The 21,130-nt window shown below is 46.8% G+C and overlaps 1 protein-coding gene across 7 annotated transcripts in view; it reads right to left on the bottom strand.

Moving 5' to 3' along the window:
* Positions 1-4,727: 4,727 nt before the first annotated feature.
* CADPS (calcium dependent secretion activator) overlaps positions 4,728-21,130 on the bottom strand; it is a 174,355-nt gene continuing 157,952 nt past the window's right edge. For all 7 annotated transcript variants that reach the window (XM_052678451.1, XM_052678448.1, XM_052678447.1 and 4 more), the window contains 2 exons: positions 7,509-7,613; positions 4,728-6,057 (listed from right to left, as the gene is read on the bottom strand). In XM_052678451.1, the coding sequence (XP_052534411.1) occupies positions 5,878-6,057; positions 7,509-7,613 (285 nt within the window). In that variant the 3' untranslated portion in view covers positions 4,728-5,877. The remainder of the gene's footprint in view (positions 6,058-7,508; positions 7,614-21,130) is intronic.

A 21,130-nucleotide genomic window follows, 5' to 3' on the forward strand; every position in this document is an offset into this window, starting at 1 on the left:
CCGTAGCTCGGGGAGTGTGAGCCAGAACCTATTCTAGTTTGCTGTCAACAGGAATGGTTACGAACGGCTCGATCCCGACCAGGCTCTGTGCCCCAAGCGCTGCTGTAGGAGTGCTGTGCAGCTCTGTGAGTGAAGGTCCCTCTGCTGGACTGCTGTGCTCCAAGAGATAACGTTCCCATGCCAGGAGCTCAACTGGCCAGCAAGGGAAGGAAGGAGATGCTGTAGGGTGGTGGCCACTCTTACTGCTCAGAAGAGTCATTCCCACGTTGCAGTAGTGGGTCAATGCTCTATTTCATCTCTGATAACTGAAAGATGTCCCTTCCCAGTGTTTTGAAATATGGTGCTTTCTCATTTTGAAAGAGTGGGAGCTTTAACATTTTCTTCCTTTTTTTTTTTTTTTTTTTTTTTTTTTTTCCCGTATTTGCTATTTAGGATAAAAGGTGGGAGGAAGTAGAGAAGGAGAATATAATGGGGGGATGGCCTTGTTCTCACTTTCCTACTGAAAACATCTCAGAAAAAGGAGCAAAAAGCAGTGAGAATGGGTAGAAGCCCACTCCCGTTTTGTGTTTCCATTCCTTTCCTTTTTTGCTTAAAAGAAGGATGGCCAAAAAAAAAAAAAAAGATAAGTGGGACAACCCCCACGTGTTTTGAATTATTCTCTTCTTAATGAGGTAGAAAAACATCTCATTTTCAGAATTCCATGCTTTTCAAAGGAAAAAAAAATCAAACAGAGGCAGAACCTTTCCAAAACCAATTACAGCTGCCATTCCTGCAGTCATTTTGCAGCTCCTCACTCGCTGTTGTCCAACTGGCTGTACCATGGGTCACGTTGGTCAGTATTTACATTTGCCTTTGCTTGGGCTGACAGTGGCTGGGAGGTGGAGCTGTTGCTTTGCAACCCTTCGCATCAAGAATCTCTTTTTTTGTCTGTGCGATTTCAGCCCCACGGGATGTGAGCTGAAAGAACCACTGAAACATTCCCCCAGCAGCTCAAACTGGAAAACCAGACCTGCTTATTGCAGGAAAAACTTCAGTGTGTGACCCAAGTATTCCCCAAATGCTGAAGAACACCCACAAACTCCATAAAAATACCCAGCCCCCAATAAATCAAATGGGCTGTGCACTGATGAACCGCATCCCTGCTGAAGGTGGCAGTGGCTCCTGTGCCTATGGGAGGCTCTGACAGCCTGGGACCCCTGGGATCAGCTGAACACAGTCCTAAGCCTTTGTTCCCCCCCAGCTGTCGCGTCCTGCAGGATCTGCAACAAGTCCTTGCCATGCAGACCCCTCTTGTCAGTCCCCAATCTGATCTGACCACCTGGTTTGTTTTTGAATCGAGCGCTCGAGTCATAACATTTCTGTTTATTTCAACAACTGTATTCCTTGCATAGGAAATGAGCCAAGATGGTCTAAGGCGGGGAGAGCAAAGCATGCCGTGGTTGTAATTGCTTTTGCTCTCCAATATCAAATTTTACAGTGTAATCAAAATCTTATTTTTTTACTGCTGGACTCTGTTATTGACTTAATCTTCTTAAGTGCTCCTATTATTCCAGTGATTTCATCGTTGCATGTTGATTTTAATCTTTTGATCTCCATATTAGCTACTGCCTGCAACTAATTTGTTGCTCAGTGTTTTTCTTTGTTTTGACCTGTGAGGCATTTTCCTCATGGCACACAACTCTGCTGGCAGATTGCATATAATCTCTGCACTTTTTTTCTCCCATATTTTGCATAGTTACAACAAATGCAGATTTACAACTTGCAGTGGAATATGTATCTTGTAGAAATGCTGAAGAAAATAGCACTCTGTGTTCAGCTCAGGAACCTCAGTGCACTTGGATAAAGAGAAGACCGCTGAATGCAGCTCGATGGAGAGAGGTGTCACACTGGCTTTATTGCCACACAAGTTCAGAGTTGTAATTTGTAACTTCTCGTGTAATTCAGTAATTGTAACTTATCTTATACAGACTCAGGCATCAATAGGTCCTGAGGGCATCGCTGGAGCTAAAAGGAAGGAGGCTGAGCTTTGTGAGTGGTGTGGGGGACTCTCCTCAGCTTGACATGGAGGTGGCCGTGTTGGATCGTGACACCATGGAGAAGTTTTCTGAGCAAAAACTGGTGATGATGGTTGCAGTATTGAACTTCATGAAGTGCAGAGGGTGGAATACAGCTGAATAGTGTTCTGCTTGGCCATTCCATCAGTGCTTTTTTCCTTTGTGGTTTAACCTGTACTGATTTATTGGGGGCTTTGTTTGCTTTGGCTTTTTTTATTTTTTTTTAAGCTTAGAGGAGTAATTTTTGCCTTAGGTTTGCTGTGACTTTTTAAAAAAGAACACAGACTGAACATTGACAAAATCATCTCTGCTTAGCTGCATGCCTATTTATGCTTCTGAAACCAAATTGTCTTCTAATATTTTTGACGTTTTGGTCACTGGAGAGGCAGAAAAGCAATTTCTAAGATGCCTATGGGCCAAGAGACATGCTTTACAGCAGAGGGGAAAGAATCTGTTAGTTGCTGAAATATAAAACAAATTGGATGAACAGCTGCTGACACTTGTCAGTCAAATAGTTGATAGCATTTTCAGTCTCCATGCCACATGCTTTAAGTAAGTCTGTCAAAGGATATTTTCGCTGGACTTCTCTGTAAATATGAGAGAAGTTTTGGCCTGATCTATCATTTAAAATTTTGCTGGCAGAGGAATGAAATTTTCCTCTTTCCCCAAAACTGATTGACATAACTGTACTGGCAGATTCTTCATCGAGGTGCAGTTGTACTGGCAGAAAGTCCTTTGACTGTTGGATCTTGTTCCGCCGCAGCGATGGGTTGAAGTGAAACAAGCAGCAGACCTTTGCATTTCCTAGCTGGGTTTGCCAGAGCTCCCATCCATCAGCAAAGTCTTTTAGATGCTGCCCAAGCTGCAGTTTTGCCCTACAGGAGCCTGAGGCCAAACTAAAGCATAGTGCATGGCCATGGGGGCTTTAAGCCCAGTCTTACATTGTTCAGACAACACCGAACCAGTTTGGATGCTTCCTCGTTGTGGCCGAGTGCTCAAGCCTGCTATATTCTGTGGGTTATTGCAGAGTCTCTGAGCTGCTGTGCTGGGATTTGAGGATATGTGAAAAGCTGTCACAGGATCCTTTCTGATGACAGAAACCCAGAGACATGTGTCCATCACTGCCATCTCAGGGAAGCACCTGTGTGGAGTGATGTGCAGCAGAGAGCAGCTCCCGAAGGCTGCGCCCACGTTGTTCATTCAAAAAACTGAGCAGGGCTCACTGCTTTTGAAGGTGGCAGGTGGAAGTGGGCTGTGTTTTCACCCAATAAATATTTCATGTATTAAAAAAAACAGGGGGAGCCTGTTCCAGAGCAGAATCAGTCTGCTTCTCTCGCTCTGCTCTCCGTGACTGGGAGTGGAGCTACAAATTTGGATCTTCCCTGGTGCTTTTTGTTACTGCTCAGTTGATCACCCCAAGTAAGGTCTTCCCATTGCCTCTTCTTGGAGCTGAAGCCGTTCGTAGCAGTATCTGGGGCAGAGGAGAGCAAGAGGAAAACACAAGTGTGCGTAAGCGTAGCTCAGGAGCTTGGCTTGAGGTGGGCTTCAGGGTGTGCTTCAAGGCTCCAATCACAGAGAGGTCAGGATAGAATCATAGAATCACTGAGATTCTCTAAGATCACACAGTCCAACCACCAACCCATCGTCACCTTGTCCACTAAATCAAGTCCCCCAAAATAGGTAGATAGGTAGATATGTCTGTAAGGCTGTGGTCTCCAGAGGTGCTTCTCCCCTCTGCCTGCATTGGGGGCAAAAATCAGTAAGTGACTTGTTGGGTTACAGTAGGGGTTTGTAGCTTCTCTATTCTCGTGCATCACATGGCTTATCACATGCAAGTGCTGCTAACTGTGCATGGCCTCCACCCACTGGGAGCAAAGAGCCCGCTGGTGTCCCTGTCCCAAGGAGGTGGTGCACACAGGTCATTATGGGCAGGTGGGTGTTGGATGTGTCAGGCATGGTGATCCAGGTGGGGCAGCAGATAACCTCCAGAGCTGTGGGTAAACTGCCATGGAGAAAGCAGACCCCAAACCCAGCACTGTAGGGCTCCACAGCCATCCCAGCTCTGACTGGGAGCCAGCACCTTCTGTCTCTTCCCGTTGTCTGGGGAGTGTCTGTGACTCCTGGGCACTGGAAGATGCTTTGGTTTGATGCTTCCTTATGCCAGGCAGTATAATCCATTCCTTATACTGGATGCTCTCCAGTATATGCCCATCCTTTATCTGTGGGTAGTGAAGTTGTGTCCTGATTCCCCAGGGTAGCAACAGGTTGCCATCTGTGGGGGTGAAGGACATCAGCTCTTCTGCTTCTCTCACACCTGCTTTTCAAATTCAGCTGTGAGTCTGTCCATGTGCCCCGTGTTTGTAAATGCCCTGCAGGCTGCTGCCATTGGCTTCTTTAGGAGAAGATACAAACTGAAGCCTGTCTGTGTGAGGTAAGTGTTGGGCAAGGCTAATGACCGTGTAATCGTGGGGGCTGTACCACAGCAGACCATCAATTAGACATCCAACGGCAGGTGACAAGGTGCTGTGTGCAGATAATGGTGGGAGCAACTGGGGTGGTGGCAGCCAAAATGCCCGTGTACCTGGAGAATACACAGCATGGTTCCACCCTGACCTTTGGGAATAAATGAACTGGGAAACCATCTTCTAAATTAATAAACTATAAAAACACCCATGAGAAAAGAAAATGCCTTTATTCCGAGAGGTGGGGGCTCTTACATCTCAGCTTGTTTTTTGTTGTTTTTTTTTTTTTTCTAAGGCAGACATAAAAAGACTCCATAATTTATTCTTAGGACATCTGAATAGTTATTTATTGAGAAGCCACAGTTCTCACACTTTTACAACTGTCGGCTTGTATAAGGCAAAAAAAGCAAGATGGATTATCACTATTTTACACAGAAAGAAAAGCTCTGGTAGGGGGACTGATGGACATGCAGTTACTGCTCAAAATGCAATGTACATGACATATATAAAAACCATTGTTAGACAGAGGAGTTGTAAATTATGGTTACAATCTACTGAAATAAATATTCAATATATTATTATAAACACATTTGTATAGTCTAAGGTTGTAATTAAAGTTGTCTTTGTACATACACGGTTATTTGAGATTTAAACAAAAGTGTAACATTTAGAGGAGCAAATGTCAACATAAAACAACTGCTCTGGACTTGTAATGTGGCATGATATATCCATAATGATAGGATTAATCTGGTGTGGCAATTAGAATGACTAATCCTTTGGGATGTAGCCTTCATGGAGTTAACTGCATATTGAAGGAAAGAGCCTGGGATATTAACAAGGATGCAGAATGATTCAAACGGCTGTCTGGGTTTGTTTGTTTTCTGGTTTTTAAATGAACAGAGAGAACAAAAAATCATTTGTAATTGCCTCGATTTTCTTTTAAAAACAAAGCTGTTTTTTTTTTATTATTATTATTAATTTTAAGCAGTTGGCATCCACAGAAGAGAAACAAAGAAATGAAAGGACTCGATTCACTCATCTTCACAACAATTTACCATCAATGTATATACAGTACATTAATGAAGCATTGTTTAATTATAACAGGGACACACCTAGTATGTTTTCTATGTAATTTTCCATTAACAGTATTAAACAATGGTGCTCCATATTGCTTATGAACATACAGATATGAAATCAGGAAACCAATGAATCGAAGAGAGGTGCTAACCTTATTACCACACAGCTAACATGGCATTTGTATTGGTAAACTTCTCATGGGCATTTAGAGCTGACAGAAGAATTCCTAATGTGGCTAACTGAGTTATGGACGAGGTACATGCACGGACGCCGGGCCAGCTGCCCTAGTCATCCTCTTCGTCCTCCTCATCGCTGTCCTTCATGGTGATCCCCTGCAGCCCTCCGCCCTCGCTGACCGACGCCGTGGCCTCCTCTACCGTCAGCCGGTTCCGAATGGTCTCGTAGGTTTTGCTGTTCAAGGTGGAGTCCAGCACGCCTTGCAATCGGAAATCCCGGTACGTTTTCTAGGGAGGAGAGAGGCGTGAGGGCAGGGGAGACAGCACAGAGCTCAGGCTGCCCCTGGCTCCCCGCTTTGCCACGGGAGCGAGCCCGTGCCCCTGTGTCCCCGTGCGCCTATGCTTTGGGGCCTCCGCTCTAAGGGGCTGGGATGGAGCTTTCCATAAGGCATGCTGGGGTCTAAAAGCAGTATAGTGCTACTCAAAGCAACTGTCCTGGCTTCTAGATGCATTCAGTTACTTTTCTTCACGCAGCTCAATGCTTACTGCCTATTGCAGACATGATTACATGCTTCTGGAATGCTCTGCATTAAATAATCTTGCCTCAATACTGAGTTTAAATCAGCTAAGTCCAGGATACCTGAGAAAGCTATTTGTGTATAAAGCTGAGCACACGACATGCACTCCTCAAATCTCTCTTTCTTCATCTTATTCCGCAGCTGGAGTTGCATTTCTGCAGTCAGCTGTACTTCCCTCATTACTATGGTTAATTTCCTTGCATTTCTATTTGTTTTAAAACTTCTTGACCCTGTGAGATAAAACTCTGGCCTCTGGGTGCCATTCATTATGCTTTGTGTTCTGCGTGGAAACTATTTTCTGCTATACACTTTCAGAAAGTCCTTGGATGTGTTGTAGCTGCTTCTGAGAGTAATACTGGTATAAATAAAGCACAAGGAAGAAAGCCTTCCTCAGCTAGCTGACAAAGAGAAATCATTTGCCTGTGCTGTTGTTTTCAGTTATGAAAAGCGCACTAATACTGCTCAGTTTTAATTTATTCATGCCTTCAATGTGTTCACTGCACACGAGACCATAAACATTATAAAATACTAGACAAAAAAAGCATTAGATAGAACCTAAAATGATCAAAAATATATTTACCCCCTTCTGTGATCTTATTATTTCATGTAAACCACTGTGATTTCACACTGAAATAATTATCATTAGCCCAAGACACACACGTACACACACACGTGCACTCAGAGAAAAAAACGTTACTTTCAGGGTATGTTATCTCACCTTTGGGATCTCTTAAGAGTTGATTATACACACCCATTGTAAAAGAAACAACTTCAATTAGCTATGAGAACAATCCTCATTTGCATTCTGACGATAATCACAAGCCATAGGCGGGCTTGCATGTTTCTAGGAAAACAGTGTTAAAAGAGGTTGGGTTGGATTTAACCCATGTGAGCAGCAGTTTCAGTGTGCTTTTTGTACAGGTAGGACTGAATAGCACTATTTTCCCTCTTCTCATGCAAGCAGTTACCCTGAGCTCACTTCCACGCGTGTTTTGCGTGCATTTCAAGTTCCTGCTTATCCACCTGGTAAGTTTCTTCATTTTTAAGCATCTGAACGAAGGACTGCATTTTCTGCCGACCGCCACTTCCCATCAGAACACACTGCACACACACGTGCCCCTTTCAGCAGCAAGACGCTCACGAAAGCACAGCAGGCGTTACCTTCACTATCCTAATGAGCGTTTTCAGCTGGTAGATGTGCAGCTGCAGGTCCATGCGGTCCGTCAGCCAGGTGCAGACGACGTTCATCGAGCTGGTGTACCATTGCTGCAAGAGAGACAGCACTTCTCCAGCACCCGCGCCCTGCAAGCGAGCACGCGGCGGGACCAGCCTTCCCCAGCGCCAGCCCGCTGATGGGATGTGACAGACTTCTGGGGGAGACAGGCACCCTCTTTTACACAGATTTTCCATGCACGAGCTTTTAACTTGGAGTAACAACCACAGCAAATCTCACTCGCGGGGGCGGCAGCCACCAGCAACGCCGTGCGGTTTCTGTAATCCTATTTTGCCATTGACTTGACTTGGCAGCAGTGGTGGGAGTTTGGCCCGGTCCGGTTTTTAACCCGTTCCCTGCCCCAGTGAGCACAGCCCTGCCTTTAGGACCACATTCAAGTACTTACCGCTCACATGTCGCCTCGAGCAGCTTTGGGGAGCTGCAGGGCAAGGGCATGATGGTGCGGGCATCGATGGGAAATGCTTTGGTTTTGGCCTCATGGTTATGAAAGTTGGCAAAGCAGCAAGCAAATGAGCTTGCTTCAAACCGCTGAGCTTGCAGGGACCCTCCAGGGGTGAAATTTTGCTTCCTGCCTGTAAGAAAGGCTTGCAGCTGCGTGGCAGCAGCCTGTCAGCCCTGCAGTGCAGAATGCAGCTCAGTGCCCCACTCAGCAGGGCTGGCACAGCCCTTGGGAGGCACGGAAGTAGGGTCAGGTGTGGTGGGGACCACAACACCTCTCTTTGTGCTCAGCACCACAGATGGTTCCCAAATGGCTTGTACCCAGGGACCATCACGGCTCCGGGCACACAGGAATAGTTCCTCTTGTTTACTCTTAGCCACGCACAGATCAGAACCTTGTACTGCAGCACTGTGGAAATTTATCTAGAACCAGTTAAAGAGAAAAAAAAAGCATACATCAAATTATAAAAATCCCAATCAAGCCCCATCCAGATTAGCTGGCAATGAAGCCTCTTCCTTACTAACCTAAAGCCTTGCATCAGTTTCACTCAGACATTATTTCCTCCCATCACTGCACCTTCTCCTCAGTGTCAGTGTCTGCATACCACGTGCATGAGCTGACACAAGGCTGAGCACAGCAAGAAGAGCACAAAGCAGCCAAAATTTGGGCTTGGATTATCAAACCAGAAGACAACACACCCAGTATTTGCCACCCCCCATCAGGACCTGGCATGCTGCATGGGGAAGAGATTTCCCCCTTTATGGTATTTCTTGACTGGACTCGATGACCCTTAAGGGGTCCCTTCCAACTCAAGCTATTTGATGATATATGGCATAGCACTTACACTGTGCCTCATCAGGCCAGAGCTGTACAGTGTAGGAACTGGCGTCCTGTCTGCCATGTGGAGCTGAATATATCACGATGGTGAAAAAAAATAGTATTAACCACCTATTGCTACAAACACTGTTCTAACTGTACTACTATTTCTACAGAACCTCTTAATAAAATGGAGGAAATACAGGGATGGAAAGATCACCAAAGACATGCCAAGTGGTGATTTCCTGCTGGGCCAGCTTGGGGCTGAGATTTCTGTTGGCTCTCCATCTCCAGGATGGGGACCTGGCAAGTGCTGAGAGCACGAATGAAGCTAATTTGCAGAGGAAAGAAGGATCTCTGTCGGCTGAGCTGTCTGTCCCTAAGGTCCTGGTGCCAGATGGGGCCTCAGTTGTGACATGAAGCTCTGTGCAGCCCCAGGATGGGACAGAGGCCGGTCCTGCCGTGTCTGTCCTGTGCCACACACACCTGCACAGATGGGGAACAGAACTGAATCCCAGCCCGCGGGGGCTCAGCCTCGCGCACTGCTCAGCGGCATGAAAGGAGCTCTCCTCAGAGCTGAGTTACTCCAAAGACTTTCTGCTTTGTGAAAAAAAGACAAAGTGTAATTCATTGATCTTGATACACAAAACCGTCACGTCACTTCATAGAGCACGCACCAACTGCTGAATTTAAGCCCTGCATATTCATAAAAATAAGTTAGCCCATAAATTAAATGTTCCCTTTAGCTATCACTAGTGTTAATGCGCTACAAGACGCACAAGCCCTCTGATTCATGACTAACCCTCCAAAGAGGATAACATTTGCATATGATTATATTATTAAAAAAACCCACCACAACAACAAAACCAAATGCTCCAGAATGGGAAAGAGATCATTTCAGACAAAAGAGCGCAACACCGGTGGGCTCTGATGTCCTCCTGGGACACAGGGCTCTTGGGGCTTGTCCCCACGCACGAGGTGCACAGGGCACAGCCCAAATGGGCCCTTTCCATGGGGCTGCAAGGCACCAAAGTATGAACGTGTTTCTCAAAGCTCATTGTGGCTCATAAAGAGTGATGCTCCCATGCGTCCATGGAGTCCAGCTTCAACCCACAGCCTCCTGCCCTGTTACAGATATCTGCCATCCCCGTAGATAACCGGCACTCAGCCCAAGGGGTGCAGCAGAGGAGATGCAAACAAACGCCCTTAGGATGGCACCAGAGCTTGGTCACAGCAAGCAGATGTCCCGTTTGCACGGCCAGGAATGTAACCCTGCTTTGTGGTTAGCCCCTCCTGTTCACAGCAGCCCTTACTGCCAGGTGCATCGTGGCAGCTGGTTTGCTCCAGGCCAACAGCAGAAGCAGCACAGGGCTGTGAGTGCTGCCCGTGCATCCCAACCTGCCCAAGCCATCGGCTCGCTGTTTTTTTCTTCTCCTTTTTGGAATGCAAATGCATGATCAATAAGTTGCCGAAATAGCAAGCTTGTCTCTGAATATATAAATGGCAAAAATTGATATGAATAAATCTGCAAGTAGCGCACTGAGTGTGGCACATTTCATCAAAAAAAAAGAACCCCGTGCTGGGCTCCTGCTTTCCGGGAGGTGGTGTCATTACACATAGCCAGGAACATCTGCAAAGCCCCGTTCTCTTTGGTGCGAGCTGAATGGAAGCATGACCTCCTGTTCCTTGCCATGAACCTTGAGTTCACACTCATATTTTACATGTTACAGGAAGCCGCAGCTCACCCCAGGGGTGCGGCAAACAGAATCTCGTAAGCCAGATGCAACACTGCTTCTTAAGGCACCTGAAGGAGCCGTATTCTTCATTCAAAAGCTTACATACTAGTAGCTTAAGGTCACTTCAGCTTTTGTAAAGAGCGGGACAAAACCAGGAATGCTTCTAGGGCTGGGCTGTCAGCAGGGTAGCAGAGGGATTACAAGGAACCTGTGACTCTGCCTCTTTCTGCCTTTACTGGTAGTTTTTTTGTGTGTGAACAAGTGCCATACAACAGATTGAGGCTGGTATAAAGGCCTGGGACTGTGCAAGAGCACCCCGCTGAGCCTCAGCTGTGCTTGCAATTAGCAATAGGCATGAAATGATTATTGTTGTGGTGGCTGATGGCAATCTGAAGTGACAAGTTTTATGGGGGAATTTGTAGTGGGGATGTTCAGCAAGTTTCTGCAAACCATTAATCGAAGGCTGCGACACAGTGTAGTCAAAGCTATTTTATGTCATTGCAAAGGTCTCAGAAGGATGCTGAAAGAATATTTTTCTGCTCTCAGTGCCTCGGAATGGAGTTTTTCTAGGTCAGGGATTCTTTACTGCCCTATTTAGTGTCAAAAATACCCATTTGCCTCAAATTAGCAGAAAGCTTGTAGTTAAGGGCTAGAGATTAGGCATACAAAATTACTCAGCAGGTGACTGCTGGGTGGATTTGGGGGTTGAGAAGTCTTTAAAACTGACTACGAGACATTATATACTTCTGACAAAAGAACATAGTAATCCTACCTGCTTGCTTTAACCACTGTTGTTTGTCTATTATTACGTGCTTTAATGCTCATAAGAGCAAAACTATTGGTGATACTACTCAATTACCATAGTAACTCTCCCCTATGACCTCTCATTTCAGTACTCGCTTTCCAACCAGAACCAATCCAAGCAGGGCAAATCTATTTAAAACTGTGACACACACGGCACAAGGAAACCCCGAACGCCGCCTGGCTCCTCTCTTTGTTTGAGACACCGGCTTGTTTTGCAACCCTGAAAGGCAGCTTTGAAATGAAGCCTTGAATTCAAGGTGTTCCAAGGGTACAGCAAGGGGAGGAGAGAGCAACGTGTTGACGCTGGGTCTCGTTTCCCAAAGGAAAACCAATTCTGCTCTCAAAGCAACTCGATCAGCCAGGGAAAAAACTATAGATCAGAAATTCCCAACTCCCAGTGCCTGATGTTTGCACCCGTCCCATGGACCAGCAGCTCGGCTGACTTACAACTGACAGTTCATGACAGCTGACTGACCGTGTGCTCCACAGCCCCGGCTGCTCAATGGCAGCAGTGGAAGGACTATGCATGTCCCCCGGCCTTGTGTGACTACTGGGGCATTCCTCTCCATCCTTCTTCAGTGGCTTTTTGGCTGTTGGTCCCACTCAGTCATTGCAATGCTAAAAACTTGGTGATGACAGCAAGCAAGAAATGCAGAGACTCGCAGCCAACAGAATTTCCTACTTTTTTCTTTAAAAACATTAAGTTTCTGGGAAGCTGCAACACACACTGCAGAGAGGACAACCTGAGTTTGAGAACCTGCTCCAAAACCTGCTGTGATGCTGCTGGGATGGAGCGGTGTCTGGTCCAACACTCTGCCCTGTCCCAGTCCTGCACTAATGGGGTTGGAAAGGTGGTGCCACCAACACAGCCCCATGCACATAGCTCTCATCCTTCCACGCTGGCTCAGGGATGGCACAGATAGAACACAGACCTGGCCACACAGCACTCTGTTACACTTGTTCATAAACTTCTCTGTCCCTTCCCTGGAGGTGTCCAAGGCCACGGATGGGGCCCTGGGCAGCCTGAGCTGGTGAGGGGCAGCCAGCCCACGGCATGGGGTTGGAACTGGGTGGGCTTTATGGTCCCTTCCAACCCAAGCCGTTCCATGATTCTGTGACTCTCTTCCCTCTACTAACAAAGATCATTCTCCGTGCATTACTGCATGCTGTTGGCGAGGGTTTCCCTGAACCCGCTCCTCCAGGTCAACATTTTGGCCACAGAACCTCCTCAGGCACAGAGAATGGAACCCATGCCTCAGAGCATCCTGGCTTTGAGGCCTGGGCAGCACCACGAACAAAGAAGTGACAGTGCTGCCATGCAGTTCCACCATGTCATGCAAGACGAAGGCTTGGGGACCCTGCAGGATGCTGTGGGTGCACCCAGGACCCCGGAGCCGCGGTGTTGGCACGGCACAGCCGTGGGGCCACAAGCACACAGCCAACAGGAACCACGCAATGAGTTAATATCGCGGGCATTGATCAGCTAGTCTTACAATTAATGCTTCCAATAAAAAAAAAAAAAAAAAAAGCTCCCCCTTTTTATTCAGTAGAATAAGAAATTAAACACTTGTGGGCTCATTCTAAAGAATGAATGAAATTGAATAAGCTACCTAGCACTTGAGATTCCCAGCGAGTGCTTGAATAGAGCAAACCTCCTGAGTTGAATGGATTGCCTTTTGGGACCAATTTGTCTCTTTTCACTCTTTATTCCTCCTTTTTTGCTGACAGATGTACAAAGGCGGAACTGCGCTGTGCAGCTTAGCTACATGCACCCACAGCAGCTGTCACTTTTGTCGAGCAAGTTAATCAAGCAAATGCCACCATATCCCACTTTCTATAAGGAACAACATGTTATAGACAGTAGTCTTGGGAGACGGGGAGGGAGAGAGACTTTATTTTAACTTTGAGGAGCTGGGATTTTTTTTTCCCCTCTGTGTTAAAAAAAAAAAAAAAAAAAAAAGGAAAAAAAAGGGGAAAAAAAAAAAAAGCAGCCAAACCCGGTAGCACAAGCTGACACTTTTGTTTCCCCGCAGAACAAATATTTAATATGATTTTAGCTCTAATTTGTACAGCAAGGAGGGCTGTCCGCTTTTAATTAAATTTAAGGGACTTAGGGGACGAGGTTAGAAAAGGAATGGAAGCTTTTTGTTTGCGTTAGCGCTTGTTGATAATCATATATTGATTGTCAATCGCTAAGCCAAAAAGATTAGTGTAGTAAATACTATTATCTGAATGCCACAAGTGAAGTGCTCGCTTCCCTTCCCCGCTACTCCCTTTGTGAGGCGGTTTGAATCACCGGTTGTTATTTATACATTTTCTTTGATAAAACCAACTTGTGTGGCTGATTTTTTTTAAGCCCTGCCTCATTAAGTGCATAATGGCATTTACGTGTGGGGCTCGCCGCTTTTTAGCCTTTCAGGCTTAAGCTGATATTCCTCTCTCACAACCGTGTTTCGAAACTTCTGATGTTCACCAACAATTGGATACGCACCAATATTGTATGGCTCAGATGCTCTCTCGCTATTGCCAAAGACCAGGGAACAACAGAACGGGATCTGCAAAGAGGAACCCGAGTGCTCCCTTCCTGCTGCTCACCAGGCAGATCCTTGGGTTGCTTTTCCATCACATGGGATTCCTTACGTGCACGCACTCTTTAGGGATGTGAAACCACGCTGAAGGGTACGTCTTTCCTATAGCTCTACAGAACACAAATGCAAAGCACTGGCAGGTCTCTGGGCAGCCCTCTTTTTGGCATCAGAAAGGTACTTTTCCCTTAAATCCATCTACCTTTTCTTTCAGAAGATAAATCTAAATTTTGGTAACAGACAGCATTGTGCAAATTGAACTTCTTCACACAGGTGAGAATTTGGGATGTAACAACCCCCCCCAGGCCCCTTCCCCTGCTCTCACAGCACTCAGTGGTGTTGGGGCAGTCGGTCCTTATGGTAGCAATGCACATTGTGATGCTCAGCCAAAGCTCTACTAATCTCTACATTCAATCCACAGAGCTTGAGTAAAGCGCCAACCAGTTGATAAAATTCCCTAGAAACCTCAATATCTTTTTTTTTTTTCTTTTCTTTTTAAAATAGCATTTCTTCTCTAAAAACCTCAAGCCTGTGCCTGGGGTCCCCCCATCACAAGCACACTAAATAAGCAGCCATACATCTTTTTCTACCCTACAGACTCCCCTCTGTCCCAACAGCCCTATGCATCTCCATGACACCACTGCTGTGGGTGCAGGCGGTGTCCTCTGAACTGCAGTTCCTACTGCCTTTCTCTCTGTGCCCTATCCATTAACGGGGAGGTTTCATTCACACTGACGATGCAGCTATACGAGGGAGTTATTATTTGATTAATTAGTATTATTTAATAATGTCACAGTCCCAGCGTTGCATAATAGGGTTAAGCTGCTAGCCAGAGCAACTCATCATCTGTCTAGGATGCAAATGGCATCACTGAATTACATTATTATTATTTTTTTCTTTCTTCCCAAAAATAAACCACGCACACACACACGCACACACAGAAAGAAACACACTTTGCATGGTGTAAGAGCTCTGCCTTCAAACAGAGGGAAATTCAGAATGAAAGCAGAGCCGGGCGCCCCAACGTGCTGCACGCTTCTTGCAGTACAGATGGCACCTGTGCTCCCCCACTGCCTGCAGACACCCAGACTGGCACTGCCCCAGGGTGACCATGGGGCCAGGGTCAGCCCTGCGGTGGTTTCTGAGGATGGGGCAGCTATATTTGGGTGCTGAGCACACAACTCCTAAATGAAAGAGCTTCTGCATGAAAGCTGCTAAAGCAACACACCGCCACTTCTGTACCGATTGCCTGTTCTCAAACGCTTTTTTTTTAACCTCTAAAATATTCCCTGCTTATTTTCTTTTTTTCTTTTTTTTTTTTTTTCTTTCCAAAAAAGAAATGAAGTTGACATGCTAAAATTTGAGTTCCTATATAAGGAAGCTGGGTATAACACCGTATCCACACAGTGTGCTGCTTTTTTCCTGTCCTGATCACAGGGCCTCGCTGACGCAATGCAATCCTGATGCAAGGCTGATCGATGAGTTGCAGCCCAACAATGCATGCTAAGGAATGTTTTAATTGCACTTGTTATTGGATTGAATTGGAAACCATCCCAAAGCGGGCTATAAGGAAGCAAAGCTGAGTCCACCACAGCCTACACACAACCTGTGGCAGCTCTGGGATCCTTGCCTTTAGTGCTCCTCTTGCCCTACTCCTGTTGGGGCCACTCACTGTTATGGGGGAGCACATATCCCACACCCTAACACAAACACTGCCCTCAAAGAGCTGGGTGGATCAGGGCAGCACTGACCTTGGAGCAACAGAGCAATCAGGCTGCCTGCTTAGAATGATTAATGGAAAATCTCCTCTGGAAAAGAAATCAAATTAACTGTCTTCAACCAAATGTCTACTGGAACATGAAAAGCTGTTCTGATAAAGACATTTAGGAGGAAAAAAACCCTTATGAGCATGTAAAATCCAGTGACAGATCTAGGACTTATTTTATTAAGAGTCTCCCTAAAATAAATTAAACAGAGCCTACTTAAATGAACACTCCATGGGAGGACAAGAGCTGTCGGTGCAAAAAGACACAAGGCCGCTCTCTGCACGTGCCCATAGAGCTCAGGGGTTGGAATGGGATGGGAAAGGACTCAGCTCCTCTCATCCAGGCGTGGGGGACGGAAAGGGCTCCCAAATGAAAGGGTGCATCCTCCAGCAAAGGGGATTTGTCCCCACATGGGTAATGGACGTCACCATTATGTCCCTTTCTCTCCCAGTGGTGCAGATGTGGGTCCAAGGCAGTGTCCTGGGCTCTGCAGATCCACAGAGGACAGAAAGCATGTCTGGGGGTAGAACTGCCCAACTGCCTTCATGGCACAACTCGTTCTTGAGGGAAAAAAAGACAGGCAAAAAGCAACGCAGAAGAAACAGCTCAGTGGAGGCCATATCAGGACAGGAGTGGGAGAGAGTCTGTGCCCTAATGAGCAGTCTCGCAGCGTGGGAGGGAGCGGGATGCTGTCTGTCCTGGGGAACACACTGCGTGCAGCTGCAGGCAGCGATGGGATGAGAGCTGAGCCCTGCATCCGTTCTTCCCTGATCCCGCAACCCGAACTCCTGTGAGTAATGGAATGCACCGCGAGTAGCGGCACTGACTCACGGCCTGACTGCTGGGTGCGAGATGGGGAGGGGAAGGGGGGTGAGGAGGGCTCTGTGCTGGCATTTGGTTGCACTGCGTAAGGCTGACTGGGAAGAAATGCCACAGTCCTGCAAGCGCCGCTCGAAGGAGCTGCCAGCATCCAAATGGGAACTGCGCATCCAAGCAGGAACCGTGCTGAACTCCAGAGCTCTGATTTTAGGAAGACTCTCACAGTTCCCTGCATCCTTCCTGTTTACCATCCCTGGCACTCGGCAGCCAGTTCCCAGCAGACTGTCCTGAGCTGTGGCATCAGCCTGGTGCTACTGCTGCACTCTTGACTGGAAAGGCAGCTGCTCTTCCCCAGGAGGTGTGACACCAGGACAGCACTGCTGCCTGCAGAACCACAGAGCGGAGCAAAGCTCTGCCCCTGCCTAAGCCCTGGGGATGGACGCTGGCCTGAGCCTGAGGCTGTTCCCCTGCTGGCCCTGCCTGGTGCTTTGCTCTGCAGAGGACTTCTGCAATTTTCCCTTCTGCACTGCGCTGGGCACAGGGCAGAGTGAGGCCCAGACCCTGCTGATGCCACCCTGACACCAAGATAAGAAATCACCTTTGCCCTGCAGACGTGCGGGGGCTAATGCTCAAGTTTCATGGGAAATGCTCTGTCTGGTGCCACAGACCTTGCAGCAAGCAGAACATGGTGACAGTGAAGTGGTAGAAGTGCCTCTGCACCGGGCAGCGCTGCTGCCTCCTGCGTGGTATCACTACATGATTAAGTGCTTACCAGACTTCTTGGTAAAGGCAACCTTCCTGATCTGATAACTGCCAAGGACAAGCCAAATACGCAGGGTCAATCCATGCACACTTAATCCCCAGAAGGCAGATTAAGTGTATAATTGACCCATATAATCCACGTATCATCTCCAGTGAAATGTTTTCCATGTCCGGTTTAGGCAAACGTGGGCCCATAAGAAAGCTATCAGAGGCACAGAATTACCATGGCAGTGGATTTCATCAAAGTCAGAGATGGCTTTTTAATCACTGATCTCAAGGACTGCTAGATTTAAGCAGATGAAGCGGCACTAAGCATATCTGCCTTAATCCTTATCTTCTACTCAGGCTGGTGTCTTCAAGAAGTACAAGGAGGAAAAAAATAAATTAATTTTTTTTTTTAGGTCCTTGCAATCTTAGGAGCTCCTCTTGGTGTTTTGATCTCTCATATCAAAAGCGTGTTTTTGTTGGTGTTTTTTTTTTTTTTTTTTTTTGTAAGATATTGCATTAATCATCAGAGAGAAAAATGCCATCTGCGCTATTTAGAGACTGCAGCGGGATGCTGGAAGTGGAGGATGGCGGGCGGCTCGCCGGCGCTCGGAGCCTTTTGTCTACATGATGCTCACCCGCGGCCGGGCAGGGAATGCTCCTGCTCTGTGTCACAGCTGTGTGCACCAACCAATGAGGTTGGCACCACACTGTCTACTTTTCAGTCATTCACCCTCTGCAGCACATGTATTCTGGCGGGTTGAAATCCGTGTTGTGCGTACCTAAGGGCTCACACACGTGCATATGCATAAGCAACTTCCACTACAGCACAGCCCTCGCAAGCACGACTCCTGCTGCCTTCAGAGAAAAGTGTGGGTGCATGAACTCTGATCCTACCAAACGTGAGTGCCCAGAGCCAAAGGGGAGCTGAATTCGTGACTGGTCAAAGACTCCAAATCACCCTTAAACACTCCCATTCTGCAGCTCAGTCCCCATCTCTCCAGGAAAAAGGATGCAGTTTTGGACTCTCCATCAGCACCAAGCCGAGATTGAGATCTCTGTGCTGCCGCGAAGCATCGCAGCGGCTCAGTCCTAAAGCACACAGAACCTCAGGGAAGAGCTGCATGCTACAGTTCTATTCTTAAACTCCTCTGCTACCAGTGCTCTGTACCAACAGGGCCTTATTACAGTGTTTTAGCTTTAAATGTTATCAAATTAGTGAGCCAGGCCAAGTAAATAAGTCATGTTACTCTGCAGTAAACAGCACTGCCAAAAAGCTAGTTAGGTTTTGATTACCAGCAGAACTCCACGATCAATCTGTTCGTTCAATGATCCCAAGAATACAGATTTTTAAAATTAAGACGATGACTCTATTTTGGGGAAAAAAAACCCATCACCAAACCCTGACTAATTTGCAGAATGAAGAGGATTAATGCACAGACCACACAGAAATGTTGCAATAATCTCCCACAAACAGTAATATCCCCCAAAGAGTACAGTCCTGTACTGCAGTATGGAGGGAGTGGTGTAGGGAGAATTGGCTTTGGAACTAAGAAATGGTATAAAATGCCCAAAGCCATGGATGAAGCCAGCTTCTGTTGGGACATGGCACTCTGCAACCTCTGCTATGGGGAGGAAACGAAGAGGAAAATGAAAGAAAACACTGGGCACGGCTGCGGGGAAATGGGGCAATTGGGAACAACACAGGGCTGCAAATCCCACTGAGAGTGCGGGAGGCAACATCACACCATGCAAAGCTGCTCTTCCACTGCTCAAAGCCAAAAAAAGACAGAAGTCTTTTTTTAATGGCACAGAAAAGCAACTGAGCCCTGCAGCCTCTCTGCAGTCAGAGAGGTTTACCTGCCACTGGCACCACGCTGCTACCTGGCGGCCCAAAGCAAGGCTCACCTGGTTGGAGCGAGCACTGAACTCACTGAGGAGACTGCCTCCAATGTGTCCATAATCTCACTGCTTAGAGGAAGCCCCACACTAAGAGCAATGCTCCACAGCTGCACTGAAGGGAGCAAGAACAAAATGAGACCCAAGTCCAATTCAGCACCACAAAGACCATTTGTGGCTATTCCTCTATCTTAAGAAAAAGACAGCTTACACCTACCACTGCCCTGGGAAACACGACCAGCAGAGCCTGAGGACCATTTGTTTGTGCTGGGCTCTGCTGTGTCCCCTGCCTCCATGCCAACCTCAGCCCCCCAGCACATCGCGTGGGTACAACACTCAGCACCACGTCCCACCTTGAGGTTACCAAGGGAGCAGGGAGATTTGTGGGAAGCAGGGAAGAACGGAAAGATTTTGCACTTCTTGCTTTCCACCAAGGTAGCTGCTCTTTTTTTTTGTTGTCACTGTTAATTTGTTTAAAACACGGCTTGGTAAAACTAAGTACGAACGGATCAAACTGAAATCAATATTTGTGCTAATTACAGCTTTTGGAAAATTGGAAATAATGGCCCAAAGGGTATAAACACACCAACTGTGAATCACAGGGAAACGATGAGGGAAAAGGCAGTGTGGGCATTGAAAAGAACAGTCCAGATGAGCTCTGGAAATCTAACTGCTCGTGGAATGCAATTCCCCACAAGCGAGCAGTGCACTCGCAGGCCTGCTGCAGATGGAAGCGACAGGCTTTTGTTTCTGTGGTTTGTTTTTTTCCTCCCCGTGCCTGCTCGATGGGCTGTGCTCTGTGCAGGGCCAGCAGCAGCGGCGTGCTCCGTGCATGAATGAGGTGCTCTCAGTGGATATGGGTCATGCTAGTAGATGTACACAGTAAGATTATTTGACTCTAATTCATGCCACTTGATATAATGTGATAAAACATTTGACATGAGAGATAAGTTCCATTTTAATCTGGGAGGGTAAGGGGGAAAGAAAAAGGGAGAATTAAGAAGGAGGAAGAGGTTTCCAAGGGAAAGAAAATGCGCAGAAAGAGAGATATCGAGTAAAGGAGGAGTTTGGCTGGAAGGAAAGCAGCTTTCCCTACACACTGAGGAAGCAAACGAGCGAGTAGAGAAAGCAAGTCAGACTGTTACAGTGCCAGAGCCGGGAGCTGAGATGGCACTGCTGAGAGGAGGGAGGAGAGGGGAACAGAAGCTGCTTTGAACAGAAATTGCTGTATGGACAAATACCCTAGAGGAGACTGAGACACTAAGGCTACAGGCTGGCCATTAGCAGAAAACCTTTGCTCTAGAACAGCTATGAGGACAGAAAGGCTGTAACACAACAGTAGCAGCAGAAACATACATTGGTTAACATGCATCCGAAACCAAAACAAATGGGCATCACAGGTCACTGTTCTCTCACAGGCCAATGCATTTATCCCGTGCAATAAAAAAACCCCTCAAACAACTGGGTCAGCCTCCTGCCATGCTGCTGAGACCATGGAAATGTATCTGAACCTGGTCTCTGGTGCCAGGAACCATATTGTGGAGCTCCAGAACGTCCACTCCCAACCAGCAGTGTGCTGGTTGCCTTTGTAAATGAAAATTTGGTACAGACAATTTGCTGCCAGTTTTGGAGAGCTCGTCAGTGACAGACACTGTGAGTTGTGCACAGGAGATAGAAGGTCCTCAGCAAATGAGCTCCAATTTTCACATTGAGAACAATGACCGAAATGTGCCGTTATAGAGAGATTCTCCACAAGCTTAAATATAGTCAGGGCTCTCTTAGAAGATGCTGTTCCCTTGAAATCCAGGCACAGACAGACCAAGACACAGTACACTAGAGATTTAAAGCAGGCAGAGAGCAGATACGAGCCTTAGTCAGAAAGAAAGGAAGGATTTATTTATTTTTTAAAGCTATAACCAATAAATTTTCTCAAAATGT

This window comes from Tympanuchus pallidicinctus, unplaced genomic scaffold (assembly GCF_026119805.1).
Source record: "Tympanuchus pallidicinctus isolate F22 unplaced genomic scaffold, pur_lepc_1.0 scaffold17, whole genome shotgun sequence".
In the NCBI taxonomy this organism is placed as follows: domain Eukaryota; kingdom Metazoa; phylum Chordata; class Aves; order Galliformes; family Phasianidae; genus Tympanuchus; species Tympanuchus pallidicinctus.